The following is a 15,371-nucleotide window of genomic DNA, read 5'->3' as shown; positions in this document are numbered from 1 at the left end:
AAAACTAAACGTGACTTTGAAGAAGTTCGCTCTGAAGCAGATGCTTCTATTTATATTATAATGGAAGATTTGGATTATTAGCCATAAAGTCAGACTCACCACGAGCTGAGGAAGTGTGAAGCGATGTTGGACTACATTACCCACAATCCTGCTCCCGGTTCTCAAAGAGAACCAACATGGCGGCTGGTTTGGAAACTTTCTCTTATCTTGTGAAAACATTTTTTTATTTATCTTAATGTTAGATCGACAACGTTTTTCAGGAGGTTCCACCATTTGCAATGTCTTCTGGGATGTGTAGTTCCTTTACTGTTCATCTCGTATGTGTTGGCTTAAAACCCTGAAACTGCGTCGGCTCTGTTCTCTCCGTGAACGAGTCGGATGCGTGTTTCTCTCAGTTACACATTCACAGGGTTTTATCTTCAGTATTATGATCCTCCAGATAATCTCTCTCTCTCTCTCTCTCACACACACGCACACACACACACACACTCAGATAAAGTGTTCACTCTGAAACATGTTGTTTCTCTAGAAGCTGTTTCCTGATCACCACGCTCACTTAGTTTCCATATAAATAGTTTATTAGTGTCAGTTTCTCTCCTGCAGATCAAATACAAACAGACAGCAATAGAAAATGAGAGGTTATAAAAGTAAGAGGATATACGTTTGTGTGTGTGTGTGTGTGTGTGTGTGTGTGTGTGTGTGTGTGTGTGTGTGTGTGTGTGCTGATGAAGAGTAAATCTTGGAGTAAAAAAAGAAAACCTAATCCCAGTCGTCACTGTATCCAAGGCTTTATAATCCGAGTCTCTGAGCGGGTTATTCTCTGGACGAGGAGGCGCAGACAGTAAGTCCTTCGACATCCCAGAATCCACCTCACTGACGCCAGCGTTTCTGCATCCAATGGCTGCTTTTCTCCGTCGAGGAATCACAGCAAGGAAACCATCAGTTTGTGTCTCTCAGAGTAAAGAATCAGTTATCGTCCGTCAAACCTCCCACAGCTCAGAACATCCTCCTGTCGCTGGCAGGAGGATGGAGGTGGAGGTGATGGAGGTGATGGAGGTTCAGCTCCGTCTCTCTTCACCTGATGCCTGTCGGGAGCACAGAGTGAAGATTAACTTTAACGTCTTGAAGAGACTGGAGAACAGCTTGTTCAGCATTTTGTGAACAAACAGAGATTTAATACAGAGTGAACAGCACACATCTCATCTGTGTCTTTAACCTCGTGGACTTCATGTTAGTGAGTCGTGGTCAAAGTGAGACGAGCCGATGACAACGTGTCAGCAGGAAGTCACATGGACCCACTGACCTTTGACCTTTGCATGACAGGAAACTCGAGCTGCATGTGTGACATCATGAGATCCAATGTATAAAGTATTATTACTTATTTATTACATCCAGAGAGGAGACACACACACACACACACACACACACACACACACACACACACACACACACACCTTCTTAAACATCTAATTCAAAGACTTCTCGCCAGGGTTCCTTCAGCTTAAGGACACTCAGATTTAAGACTTTTTTAATGCCACTGAGAGAAAATAATAACAGATGTTACTAATTATTTTCAGATTTTACAATCCCATGTTTTAGCATTTTTAAGACTTAGATAGATTTAAGACATTTGAATCTATGGCATTCAGCCAGTGACTGTGTTTCAGGGACTTTAAAGGTCCAGTTCACTCAAATTCTAGAACCCAACACGGCAAAGCGTGAAACACGGACTCAACTGCAGGACACACACATGCAGACAGCGGGACAAACTTACTAACGTTAGGTTAAAAAAAGATTCATTCATCCATTCAGCTTCATGTTGGAACTGGGGAAAGATTTTTGATCAATTCAGTAGTTGGCTCTGGTTCAGTGTGAGTTGTCCTGAGGGAGGACTAATTCACAGTGAATACCTCAGATCTCTTATCTGCTCCTGTTGGTGTCAGCAGACACATTCAGACAGGAGCAGCCTTCACATGAGCCAACACACACACACACACACACACACACACACACACACACACACACACACACACACACACACAGCTGTATGCTCACCGTTGTCTGTGTCTGAGTGTGGGCTGATGTGGCGTTTGTTGGTGCACATACACTCCAGGTGATCCTCCAGCCTCACCTGCACCTCCCTCAGCTTCGGCCGCCGCCGCACGTACTCCACCTTCGCCACCTGGAGAGAGACCAATTTTAAATTGCTTTAAAAAACACAACATATCAGACACATTCATTAGAAACGCTTGAAAAGGTTTTGAAAGCGTACGCAGAATTATAAACCAACTCCATCTCAGAGACAGAACAAAAGTCTGTACAAGACTAACTGAAATAAACAACAAAAGTCTTTCACCAGCGCAGCAAACTAACAATCCAGAGCAGCAAACTAACATTACAGAGCACCAAACCAACAATCCAGAGCACCAAACTAACATTACAGAGCAACAAACTAAAAATCCAGAGGCATAAACTAACAATACAGAGCAACAAACCAACAATCCAGAGCACCAAACTAACAATACAGAGCACCAAACTAACAATACAGAGCACCAAACTAACAACACAGAGCAACAAACCAACAATCCAGAGCCCCAAACTAACATTACAGAGCAACAAACTAAAAATTCAGAGCCATAAACTAACAACCCAGAGCTGTAAACTAACAACACAGAGCACCAAACTAACAATCCAGAGCTGTAAACTAACAACACAGAGCACCAAACTAACAATCCAGAGCACCAAACTAACATTACAGAGCAGCAAACTAACAACCCATAGCACCAAACTAACATTATGGAGCAACAAACTATCAATTCAGCGCACCAAACTAATAACACGGAGCAGCAAACTAACAATCCAGAGCAACACCAAAGATCAAACAGAATGTTCAGTTTCAGTGCAAGGAGACATGTTCAGGGCTTCAAATATCACTTCAGGCTTTTACATTATGGAGCAGTGAAATATATTCTCTGGCGCCGGACAGAAAAGGAATCTGACAGACACGTTTCAGAGAGGAAGCAACAGAGCCTTAAAATAAATACAATAGGGGAGTTATATAAAAACAGTTTTCATTAACTGTACACACAAAAACTATTTTTGTACCAAACTGTTTGTTTCTGCTGTAAAGTTGTACATTTTAACATCTGTGGATGAACTGCTCGGAGGTTTCAACAGAGCCTGGCTGTACAACACGAGTGTGTTTATCACTTAAACAACATTTCCAATAGAATACTGTCAACATGTAGAACAAGTCTTTCTTAAGCTTCTTATTCATCAGCGACAGGAAGCTCCTTTTGTTTTGTTTCATCACACACATCACACTCTGCTGACACTGAATGTCTGAGCTCGGTTACTGAAACACACACACTGACATCCATGAGCTGTAAACGTGCACAAGCACCGACACACACACACGTGCATACATATCAGTAGGGGAGATCAGCAGGTGGACAACCATCTAAGATCATCAGATACACTTCAGTGTTATAGATATGAGATATGACAGTAGATCAGTAGATGTGAAGGTATAAATGACAGTAGTGAAGATGCTACCCCCCCCCCCCCTCTCCGTCTCACACATGGACACACCACCTCACCCTCCGCTCTGCTGTTCCCCCTGCGGCTCCCTGTGACTGCCTCTCGTCCTCGTGACCGTGATCCTCTGAACGCTGGATCTCTGCACATGTGAGCGACTTTATTTTTGATTTCCTCTGCGAGCAGACTGAGGACGAGTCCTTTCATCTCAGACTGGGTATCAGCAGCACAAAGCACTGGGAATCAAACTCCCCCCACCCCCTCCTCCCCCCTCTCAACCTCTGGCATCACACGAAGAAGCATCTTCCACTCTTTATCTCGCTGCCTTCTACACGTCTTTGTTTTGTATCTCTGCATGTTGATCATTTAAAGAGTAAACTCAACCTGGAACATTCCCCATGTGTTCCTTCATCAGTGTTATTATAATCTGACAGCAGGATGGAGCTACAGACCTCCAGCCGCTCTGTGTCTCCTTTTACATCAGCCGTTATTGGAATCACCACTATATATATTTATATATATATATATATATATATATATATATATATATATAATGTTACAAAAGATGCTTAAAGATTTAACTGCTGAGTTGTAAATGTGTTGTTTTACATTACAGCTCATAATTCTGTACATACGTCTGGTGTTCTATAAAACACTGTGAAACTTTAATATTTAGGTGTTTCAGGCATTCGGATACAATCAGGTATACACACACACACACACACACACACACACACACACACTTATGTAGTAATTTTCAGAGGAAGAAATTGGATATTGTCTGAGATTAAAGTGCTACATTTAAGAGAAAAATACCTGAATATTCTCTGTAGTTATAATAATTATAAATGTAATTATAATTATACATTTGGAGAAAGAACCAAATCACTTCACAGGATAAAAATAAAAATGAGTTCTTTCTTACAAATTCATGTCTTTTTAAAGTCTTTTTTATGTCTCAGAAAACCTGAGAGAATGTCTAAGTTTTATTTTTTTAGTAAATGTACAAATACGTGTTTCTTGGAACATATAACATTAAAGTTCTGTAGTTTTGTACCTTGACCGTGCGGTGGTGCTTTCGGGCCGCCTGGCATCTCATGTTGCTGGTGTTGCAGCAGCCGGTGCAGCGCTTCACCTCCACGCAGGGCGGCCAGATGAGGAAGTTGGCCGAGGTGGGATCCACCTGACTCCTGGGGATCTCATAGATGGCTGTCCGCACCTTACACACGGCCGGCAGCGCCTCTTCCACCACTGCACACAAACATCACAGGAACTTACAAACACGTGTCATCTGTGCAGTGTGGAGAACGTGAATATGAACATGGAATATGTATTCATACGTTTCATTCATTTATTTCATTATTGGTCTGTTGATTCTTTCTAGTTTCATCGATTATGTTTTATTTGCATATTGCCTAATCACATTGTGAATTAAAATGAGCTGAAAATGATCCGAGTTCCTCACAGTCCAACGTGATGTCTTTAAACGTCTTTACATGTCTTTAAACGTCTTTAAAAGTCTTTAAACGTCTTTCAATGTCTTTAAACGTCTTTAAACGTCTTTAAAAGTCTTTCAATGTCTTTAAACGTCTTTAAACATCTTTAAATGTCTTTAAACGTCTTCAAAAGTCTTTAAATGTCTTTAAATGTCTTTAAACGTCTTTAAATGTCTTTAAATGTCTTTAAATGTCTTTAAACGTCTTTAAATGTCTTTAAACGTCTTTAAAAGTCTTTAAACGTCTTTAAATGTCTCTAAATGTCTTTAAACGTCTTTAAATGTCTCTAAATGTCTTTAAACGTCTTTAAATGTCTTTAAATGTCTCTAAAAGTCTTTAAACGTCTTTAAATGTCTTTAGAAGTCTTTAAAAGTCTATAAATGTCTTTAAAATCTTTAAAAGTCTTTAAACGTTGTTAAAAGTCTTTAAACGCCTTTAAATGTCTTTAAATGTCTTTAAATGTCTTTAAACGTCTTTAAATGTCTTTAAACGTCTTTAAATGTCTTTAAATGTCTTTAAATGTTTTTAAATGTCTTTAAACATCTTTGAACGTCTTTAAAATTCTTTAAAAGTCTTTAAAAGTCTTTAAATGTTTTTAAATGTCTTTAAACATCTTTAAAAGTCTTTAAACGTCTTTGAAAGTCTTTAAAAGTCTTTAAAAGTCTTTAAATGTTTTAAAATGTCTTTAATAGTCTTTAAATGTCTTTAAAAGTCTTTAAAAGTCTTTAAAAGTCTTTAAAAGTCTTTAAATGTTTTTAAATGTCTTTAAATGTCTTTCAACGTCTTTGAAAGTCTTTAAATGTCTTTAAATGTCTTTAAATGTCTTTAAACGTCTTTAAAAGTCTTTAAATGTTTTTAAATGTCTTTAAACATCTTTAAAAGTCTTTAAACGTCTTTGAACGTCTTTAAAAGTCTTTAAAAGTCTTTAAATGTTTTTAAATGTCTTTAAATATCTTTAAAAGTCTTTAAACGTCTTTGAAAGTCTTTAAAAGTCTTTAAAAGTCTTTAAATGTCTTTAAAAGTCAGCGCCTCTTCCACCACTGCACACAAACATCACAGGAACTTACAAACACGTCTCATCTGTGCAGTGTGGAGAATGTGAATATGAACATGGAATATGTATTCATACGTTTCATTCATTTATTTCATTATTGGTCTGTTGATTCTTTCTAGTTTCATCGATTATGTTTTATTTGCATATTGCCGAATCACATTGTGAATTAAAATGAGCTGAAAATGATCCGAGTTCCTCACAGTCCAACGTGATGTCTTTAAACGTCTTTACATGTCTTTAAACGTCTTTAAAAGTCTTTAAACGTCTTTCAATGTCTTTAAACGTCTTTAAACGTCTTTAAAAGTCTTTAAACGTCTTTAAAAGTCTTTAAAAGTCTTTCAATGTCTTTAAACGTCTTTAAACATCTTTAAATGTCTTTAAACGTCTTCAAAAGTCTTTAGATGTCTTTAAATGTCTTTAAACGTCTTTAAATGTCTTTAAATGTCTTTAAACGTCTTTAAATGTCTTTAAACGTCTTTAAAAGTCTTTAAACGTCTTTAAATGTCTCTAAATGTCTTTAAACGTCTTTAAATGTCTCTAAAAGTCTTTAAACGTCTTTAAATGTCTCTAAATGTCTTTAAACGTCTTTAAACGTCTTTAAATGTCTTTAAACGTCTTTAAATGTCTTTAAATGTCTTTAAACGTCTTTAAACGTCTTTAAATGTCTTTAAACGTCTTTAAAAGTCTTTAAACGTCTTAAAATGTCTTTAAATGTCTTTAAAAGTCTTTAAACGTCGTTAAAAGTCTTTAAACGTCTTTAAATGTCTTTAAACGTCTTTAAAATGTATTTAAATGTCTTTAAATGTCTTTAAACGTCTTTAAATGTCTTTAAACGTTGTTAAAAGTCTTTTAACGTCTTTAAAAGTCTTTAAACGTCTTTAAATGTCTTTAAATGTCTTTAAAAGTCTTTAAATGTCTTTAAGCGTCTTTAAAAGTCTTTAAAAGTCTTTAAACGTTGTTAAAAGTCTTTAAACGTCTTTAAATGTTTTTAAATGTCTTTAAATGTCTTTAAAAGTCTTTAAAAGTCTTTAAAAGTCTATAAATGTCTTTAAAATCTTTTAAAGTCTTTAAACGTTGTTAAAAGTCTTTAAACGTCTTTAAATGTCTTTAAATGTCTTTAAACGTCTTTAAAAGTCTATAAATGTCTTTAAAATCTTTTAAAGTCTTTAAACGTTGTTAAAAGTCTTTAAACGTCTTTAAATGTCTTTAAATGTCTTTAAATGTCTATAAACGTCTTTAAAAGTCTTTAAATGTCTTTAAATGTTTTTAAATGTCTTTAAACATCTTTAAAAGTCTTTAAACGTCTTTGAACGTCTTTAAAAGTCTTTAAAAGTCTTTAAATGTTTTTAAATGTCTTTAAACATCTTTAAAAGTCTTTAAACGTCTTTGAAAGTCTTTTAAAGTCTTTAAAAGTCTTTAAAAGTCTTTAAATGTCTTTAAAAGTCTTTAAAAGTCTTTAAAAGTCTTTAAATGTTTTTAAATTTCTTTAAATGTCTTTCAACGTCTTTGAAAGTCTTTAAATGTCTTTAAATGTCTTTAAATGTCTTTAAACGTCTTTAAAAGTCTTTAAATGTTTTTAAATGTCTTTAAACATCTTTAAAAGTCTTTAAACGTCTTTAAACGTCTTTAAACGTCTTTGAAAGTCTTTAAAAGTCTTTAAATGTTTTTAAATGTCTTTAAACATCTTTAAAAGTCTTTAAACGTCTTTAAACGTCTTTAAACGTCTTTGAAAGTCTTTAAAAGTCTATAAAAGTCTATAAAAGTCTTTAAATGTCTTTAAATGTCTTTAAACGTCTTTAAAAGTCTTTTAATGTCTTTAAATGTCTTTAAATGTCTTTAAACGTCTTTAAACATCTTAAAAGTCTTTAAAAGTCTTTAAATGTTTTTAAATGTCTTTAAAAGTCTTTAAACGTCTTTGAACGTCTTTAAAAGTCTTTAAAAGTCTTTAAATGTCTTTAAACGTCTTTAAAAGTCTTTAAACGTCGTTAAAAGTCTTTAAACGTCGTTAAATGTCTTTAAACGTCTTTAAACGTCTTTAAAAGTCTTTAAAAGTCTTTAAACGTCGTTAAAAGTCTTTTAACGACTTTAAATGTCTTTAAAAGTCTTTAAAAGTCTTTAAATGTCTTTAAACGTCTTTAAAAGTCTTTAAAAGTCTTTAAATGTTTTTAAATGTCTTTAAACATCTTTAAAAGTCTTTAAACGTCTTTAAACGTCCTTGAAAGTCTTTAAAAGTCTTTAAAAGTCTTTAAATGTTTTTAAATGTCTTTAAAAGTCTTTAAATGTCTTTAAATGTCTTTCAACGTCTTTAAAAGTCTTTAAAAGTTTTTAAATTACTTTAAACGTCTTTAAACGTCTTTAAATGTCTTTAAATGTCTTTAAATGTCTTTAAATGTCTTTAAAAGTCTTTAAAAGTCTTTAAATGTCTTTAAATGTCTTTAAAAGTCTTTAAACGTCTTTGAAAGTCTTTAAAAGTCTTTAAAAGTCTTTAAATGTTTTTAAATGTCTTTAAATGTCTTTAAATGTCTTTCAACATCTTTAAAAGTCTTTAATTGTCTTTAAAAGTCTTTAAAAGTCTTTAAATGTCTTTAAATGTCTTTAAATGTCTTTCAACGTCTTTAAAAGTCTTTAAAAGTTTTTTAATTACTTTAAACGTCTTTAAATGTCTTGTTCAGTCACTTTAAAATAAACCAACTTTGTGTACAGTTCGGCCTGTATGTCAGTGTCTGACACCTTGATAGTGTGTGTGTGTGTGTGTGTGTGTGTGTGTTTGTGTGGGTGTGTGTGTGGGTGTGTGTGTGTGTGTGTGTGCGTGTGCGTGTGTCTCACCAGTGCTCCTCCTGCGTCTGGTGTGTGTGTGTCTGTGTACGCTGTGGGAGAAGTCCTTGCTGTAGCTGTGTTTAGTCTCCTCGATCACCTCGTTATCTGAAGACAAAACAACACACACACATTCAGACGTCACCAAAACATCTGGTGATAAAATAACAGAGATCATGAAAATCTTCACATCGTTGTGAAGAAACCTGAATATGGAGTGAAGTGTTCGTCACAGAATGTTGTCCACTGCAGAAGATGCAGTTGTTGATGTGATCACGTGTCTCCAGTTGCAGCACGAGTCCAACGAGTTATGATGTTTACAACAGCTGACTGAGTTCTGCATGTAAATGTTACAGACAAATGTGAAATCTAATCCACATTAAGACACACACACACACACACACACACACACACACACACACACACACACACACACACACACACACTGCAGCAGGTGTGGCTGACGGAACTGTTGTGGGAGTTTGGGGTACAGGGGTACAGTAGTACAGTAGTACATGAGTACCGTAGTACAGTAGTACATGTAGTACATAGAGTAGGACCTGTAACAAAAAGAGAGATGATGCTGAATAACATGGGGAAACTTACTTCTTGGATTAAACCTGAAGTCACAAGTCTTGGCGTTATCATAGACTCAGATCTAAGCTTTAAATCCATAAACACATAAACAAGGTGACAAAAACATCATTCTTCCACCTTAGAAATATAGCTAAATCAAAAGGATGCTGAAAAACTAATCCATGCTTTTCATCTCAAGCCGACTCGATTACTGTAATGCACTCTTTACCGGCCTTCCAAAAAAAACAACGGAGAGACTTCAGCTCATCCAAAACGCTGCAGCAAGGCTGCTGACTAGAACCAAGAGGAGAGACCACATCAGTCCAGTGTTAGCTGCTCTACACTGGCTTCCAGTAACTTTTAGAATTGATTTTAAGGTCCTCCTTCTTGTATACAAAGCCCTAAACGGAACCGCACCAAGTTACACTGCCAACTCTCTAATAAACTATGTGCCCCCAAGAACATTACGATCATCCACTACTGGTTTATTAAATGTTCCCAGAAACATCCAAAAGAAAATTGGGGATGCAGCCTTTATCAATTATGCGCCAAAGTTATGGAACACTTTACCTGCAGACATTAGGGAGGCAAGCTCGCTCAATATCTTCACAAGTAAACTGAAGATATATCTTTTTACTTTAGCCTTTTAATAGTGATATTTTATATCTCTTTACTTTAGCCTTTTAATAGTGATATTTTATATCTCTTTACTTTAGCCTTTTAATAGTGATATTTTATATCTCTTTACTTTAGCCTTTTAATAGTGATATTTTATATCTCTTTACTTTAGCCTTTTAATAGTGACATTTTATATCTCTTTACTTTAGTCTTTTAATGTTGATATTTTATATCTCTTTACTTTAACTTTTTAATGGTGATATTTCATATATTTTTATCTTAGCCACTTTAAACTAATTTAAATGATTTCATACATTTTTAAGCTTAGTTTTCCTGAAGGAGGATCATTTAGTGTTGAGGAAGTAAGAAAGTTAAAAGTAAGGTTGAGAGAGCAAGAGGAAAAAGTAATGTCAAAGAGAAAGATTAAATCTGAAGCGTTGAAAACAATGGAAGAACATAAAAGACAGTTTATGTTATGGGAGAAGGAAGCAGAGAACAGGGACAGGAAGAAAGTATGTGGATTATTTGCAAAGACAAATATAGATGAAAGTACAGACAAAGGGACTATGAAAATGTCAAAGAATGTGTAAAGGCTGCTATTTTATCTGCTATTTTTATACCATTTTAATTCTGCTATATGATATTATTTTAATTCTGCAATTTTATCTGCAATTTTATCTGCTATTTTATACTATTTTAATTTGGCTATTTCTATAATGGTACTTCGAACTCATTTATATCAACACTGTGATTATTGTACTGTAAATGCTCTTACTCTGTCCTTGTACTAATTGTTATGTTTTTTGCTGTGAAGCACTTTGGGCTGAAATTCTTGTATGAACGGTGCTATACAAATAAAGCTTATTATTATTTATATTATTATGAGTACAGTAGTACAGTAGTACAGTAGTACAGGAGTACAGGAGTACAGTAGTACAGTGGTCCAGTGGTACAGGAGTACAGGAGTGCAGGAGTACAGGGGTACAGTAGTACAGGAGTACAGTAGTACAGGGGTACAGTAGTACAGTGGTACAGGAGTACAGGAGTACATGAGTACAGGGGTACAGTAGTACAGGAGTACAGTAGTACAGGGGTACAGTAGTACAGTGGTACAGGAGTACAGGAGTGCAGGAGTACATGAGTACAGGGGTACAGTAGTACAGAAGTACAGTAGTACAGGAGTACAGGAGTAAATGAGTACATGAGTAAAGGAGTACAGAAGTATAGGGGTACAGTAGTACATGAATACCATAGTACATGGGTACAGTAGTACATGGGTACAGTAGTACATGAGTACAGTAAAACATGGGTACAGGAGTACAGTAGTACATGAGTACCGTAGTACAGGAGTACAGGAGTACAATAGTACAGTAGTACAGTGGTCCAGTGGTACAGGAGTACAGGAGTACATGAGTACAGGAGTACAGTAGTACAGGAGTACAGTAGTACAGGGGTACAGTAAGTACAGTGGTACAGGAGTACAGGAGTGCAGGAGTACATGAGTACAGGGGTACAGTAGTACAGGAGTACAGTAGTACAGGGGTACAGTAGTACAGTAGTACAGGAGTACAGGAGTACAATAGTACAGGGGTACAGTAGTACAGTGGTACAGTAGTACAGGGGTACAGTAGTACAGGAGTACAGGAGTACAGTAGTACAGTGGTACAGTGGTACAGTAGTACAGGGGTACAGTAGTACAGTAGTACATGAGTACAGTAGTACAGGAGTACAATAGTACAGGGGTACAGTAGTACAGGAGTACAGTGGTACATTAGTACAGTGGTACAGTAGTACAGTGGTACAGGAGTACAGTGGTACATTAGTACAGTGGTACAGTAGTACAGGGGTACAGGAGTACAGTAGTACATGAGTACAGTAGTACAGGAGTATAATAGTACAGGGGTACAGTAGTACAGTAGTACAGGAGTATAATAGTAAAGGGGTACAGGAGTACAGGAGTACAGGGGTACATTACAGGGGTACATTAGTACAGGGGTACATTAGTACAGTAGTACAGTAGTACAGTGGTACAGTAGTACAGGGGTACATTAGTACAGTGGTACAGTAGTACAGGGGTACATTAGTACAGTGGTACAGTAGTACAGGAGTACAGAAGTTCAGTAGTATATGAGTACAGTAGTACAGTAGTACAGGAGGACCGTAGTACAGTAGTACAGGAGTACATGAGTACAGTAGTACATGAGTACAGTAGTACAGGGGTACAGTAGTACATGAGTACAGGAGTACAGGAGTATAGGGGTACAGTAGTACAGTAGTTCATGAGTACAGGTGTACAGGAGTACATGAGTACAGTAATATATGAGTAAAGTAGTACAGTAGTACATGAGTACAGGAGTACAGTAGTACATCAGTACCGTAGTACATGAGTACGGTAGTACATGAGTACCGTAGTACAGTAGTACAGGAGTACAGGAGTATAGGGGTACAGTAGTACAGTAGTTCATGAGTACAGGTGTACAGGAGTACATGAGTACAGTAATATATGAGTAAAGTAGTACAGTAGTACATGAGTACAGGAGTACAGTAGAACATGAGTACCGTAGTACAGTAGTACATGAGTACCGTAGTACAGTAGTACAGGAGTACAGTAGTATAGGGGTACAGTAGTACAGTAGTACAGTAGTATAGGGGTACAGTAGTACAGTAGTACATGAGTACAGGAGTACAGTAGTACATGAGTACCGTAGTACAGTAGTACATGAGTACCGTAGTACAGTAGTACAGGAGTACAGTAGTACAGGAGTACAGTAGTATAGGGGTACAGTAGTACATGAGTAAAGTAGTACAGCAGTACCGTAGTTCAGTTGTACAGGTGTACAGTAGTACAGGGGTACAGTAGTACAGGAGTACATGAGTACAGTAGTACATGAGTACAGTAGTACATGAGTACCGTAGTACAGTAGCACATGAGTACAAGGGTACAGTAGTACAGTGATACAGTAGTACAGGGGTACAGTAGTACAGGTGTACAGTAGTACATGAGTACATGAGTACAGTAGTACTGGAGCACAGTAGTACTGGAGCACAGTAGTACAGTAGTACATGAGTACCGTAGTACAGTAGTAGATGAGTACAGGTGTACAGGAGTACATGAGTACAGTAGTATATGAGTACAGTAGTACAGTAGTACATGAGTACAGGAGTACAGTAGTACATGGGTACAGTAGTACAGGAGTACAGTAGTACAGGGGTACAGTAGTACAGTAGTACATGAGTACATGAGTACAGTAGTACAGGAGTACAGTAGTACAGGGGTACAGTAGTACAATGATACAGTAGTACAGGGGTACATTAGTACAGGAGTACAGTAGTACAATGATACAGTAGTACAGGGGTACATTAGTACAGTGGTACAGTAGTACAGGGGTAGAGTAGTACAGTAGTACATGATTACAGTAGTACAGGAGTACCATAGTACAGTAGTACAGTAGTACAGGAGTGCAGTAGTACAGTGGTACAGGAGTACAGGAGTACAGTCGTACATGAGTACAGTAGTACAGTAGTACTGTAGTAAAGTAGTATCTTAGTACAGGAGTACAGTAGTATAGGGGTACAGTAGTACATGAGTAAAGTAGTACAGGAGTACCGTAGTTCAGTTGTACAGGTGTACAGTAGTACATGAGTACATGAGTACAGTAGTACAGGAGTACAGTAGTACATGAGTACCGTAGTACAGTAGCACATGAGTACAAGGGTACAGTAGTACAGTGATACAGTAGTACAGGGGTACAGTAGTACAGGTGTACAGTAGTACATGAGTACATGAGTACAGTAGTACAGGAGCACAGTAGTACAGTAGTACATGAGTACCGTAGTACAGTAGTACAGGAGTACAGGAGTATAGGGGTACAGTAGTACAGTAGTACATGAGTACCGTAGTACAGTAGTACAGGAGTACAGTAGTATAGGGGTACAGTAGTACAGTAGTATAGGGGTACAGTAGTACAGTAGTACAGTAGTACATGAGTACAGGAGTACAGTAGTACATGAGTACCGTAGTACAGTAGTACATGAGTACCGTAGTACAGTAGTACAGGAGTACAGTAGTATAGGGGTACAGTAGTACAGTAGTACAGTAGTATAGGGGTACAGTAGTACAGTAGTACATGAGTACAGGAGTACAGTAGTACATGAGTACCGTAGTACAGTAGTACATGAGTACCGTAGTACAGTAGTACAGGAGTACAGTAGTACAGGAGTACAGTAGTATAGGGGTACAGTAGTACATGAGTAAAGTAGTACAGCAGTACCGTAGTTCAGTTGTACAGGTGTACAGTAGTACAGGGGTACAGTAGTACAGGAGTACATGAGTACAGTAGTACATGAGTACAGTAGTACATGAGTACCGTAGTACAGTAGCACATGAGTACAAGGGTACAGTAGTACAGTGATACAGTAGTACAGGGGTACAGTAGTACAGGTGTACAGTAGTACATGAGTACATGAGTACAGTAGTACTGGAGCACAGTAGTACTGGAGCACAGTAGTACAGTAGTACATGAGTACAGTAGTACTGGATCACAGTAGTACTGGAGCACAGTAGTACAGTAGTACATGAGTACCGTAGTACAGTAGTAGATGAGTACAGGTGTACAGGAGTACATGAGTACAGTAGTATATGAGTACAGTAGTACAGTAGTACATGAGTACAGGAGTACAGTAGTACATGGGTACAGTAGTACAGGAGTACAGTAGTACAGGGGTACAGTAGTACAGTAGTACATGAGTACATGAGTACAGTAGTACAGGAGTACAGTAGTACAGGGGTACAGTAGTACAATGATACAGTAGTACAGGGGTACATTAGTACAGGAGTACAGTAGTACAATGATACAGTAGTACAGGGGTACATTAGTACAGTGGTACAGTAGTACAGGGGTAGAGTAGTACAGTAGTACATGATTACAGTAGTACAGGAGTACCATAGTACAGTAGTACAGTAGTACAGGAGTGCAGTAGTACAGTGGTACAGGAGTACAGGAGTACAGTAGTACATGAGTACAGTAGTACAGTAGTACTGTAGTAAAGTAGTATCTTAGTACAGGAGTACAGTAGTATAGGGGTACAGTAGTACATGAGTAAAGTAGTACAGGAGTACCGTAGTTCAGTTGTACAGGTGTACAGTAGTACATGAGTACATGAGTACAGTAGTACAGGAGTACAGTAGTACATGAGTACCGTAGTACAGTAGCACATGAGTACAAGGGTACAGTAGTACAGTGATACAGTAGTACAGGGGTACAGTAGTACAGGTG

General features: G+C 37.0%; 1 protein-coding gene across 1 annotated transcript in view; it reads right to left on the bottom strand.

The window, feature by feature from the left end:
- Positions 1-373: 373 nt before the first annotated feature.
- pdgfaa (platelet-derived growth factor alpha polypeptide a) overlaps positions 374-15,371 on the bottom strand; it is a 28,230-nt gene continuing 13,232 nt past the window's right edge. The window contains exons 3-6 of the mRNA XM_029428285.1: positions 8,914-9,009; positions 4,595-4,788; positions 2,056-2,182; positions 374-1,085 (exon numbers count right to left, since the gene is read on the bottom strand). Of these exons, the coding sequence (XP_029284145.1) occupies positions 1,075-1,085; positions 2,056-2,182; positions 4,595-4,788; positions 8,914-9,009 (428 nt within the window). The 3' untranslated portion in view covers positions 374-1,074. The remainder of the gene's footprint in view (positions 1,086-2,055; positions 2,183-4,594; positions 4,789-8,913; positions 9,010-15,371) is intronic.

This window comes from Cottoperca gobio, unplaced genomic scaffold, assembly GCF_900634415.1.
Source record: "Cottoperca gobio unplaced genomic scaffold, fCotGob3.1 fCotGob3_64arrow_ctg1, whole genome shotgun sequence".
Classification (NCBI taxonomy): Eukaryota; Metazoa; Chordata; class Actinopteri; order Perciformes; family Bovichtidae; genus Cottoperca; species Cottoperca gobio.
Note: the sequence above shows the minus strand (reverse complement) of the source record. Positions and strands in the feature narration are given on the sequence as shown.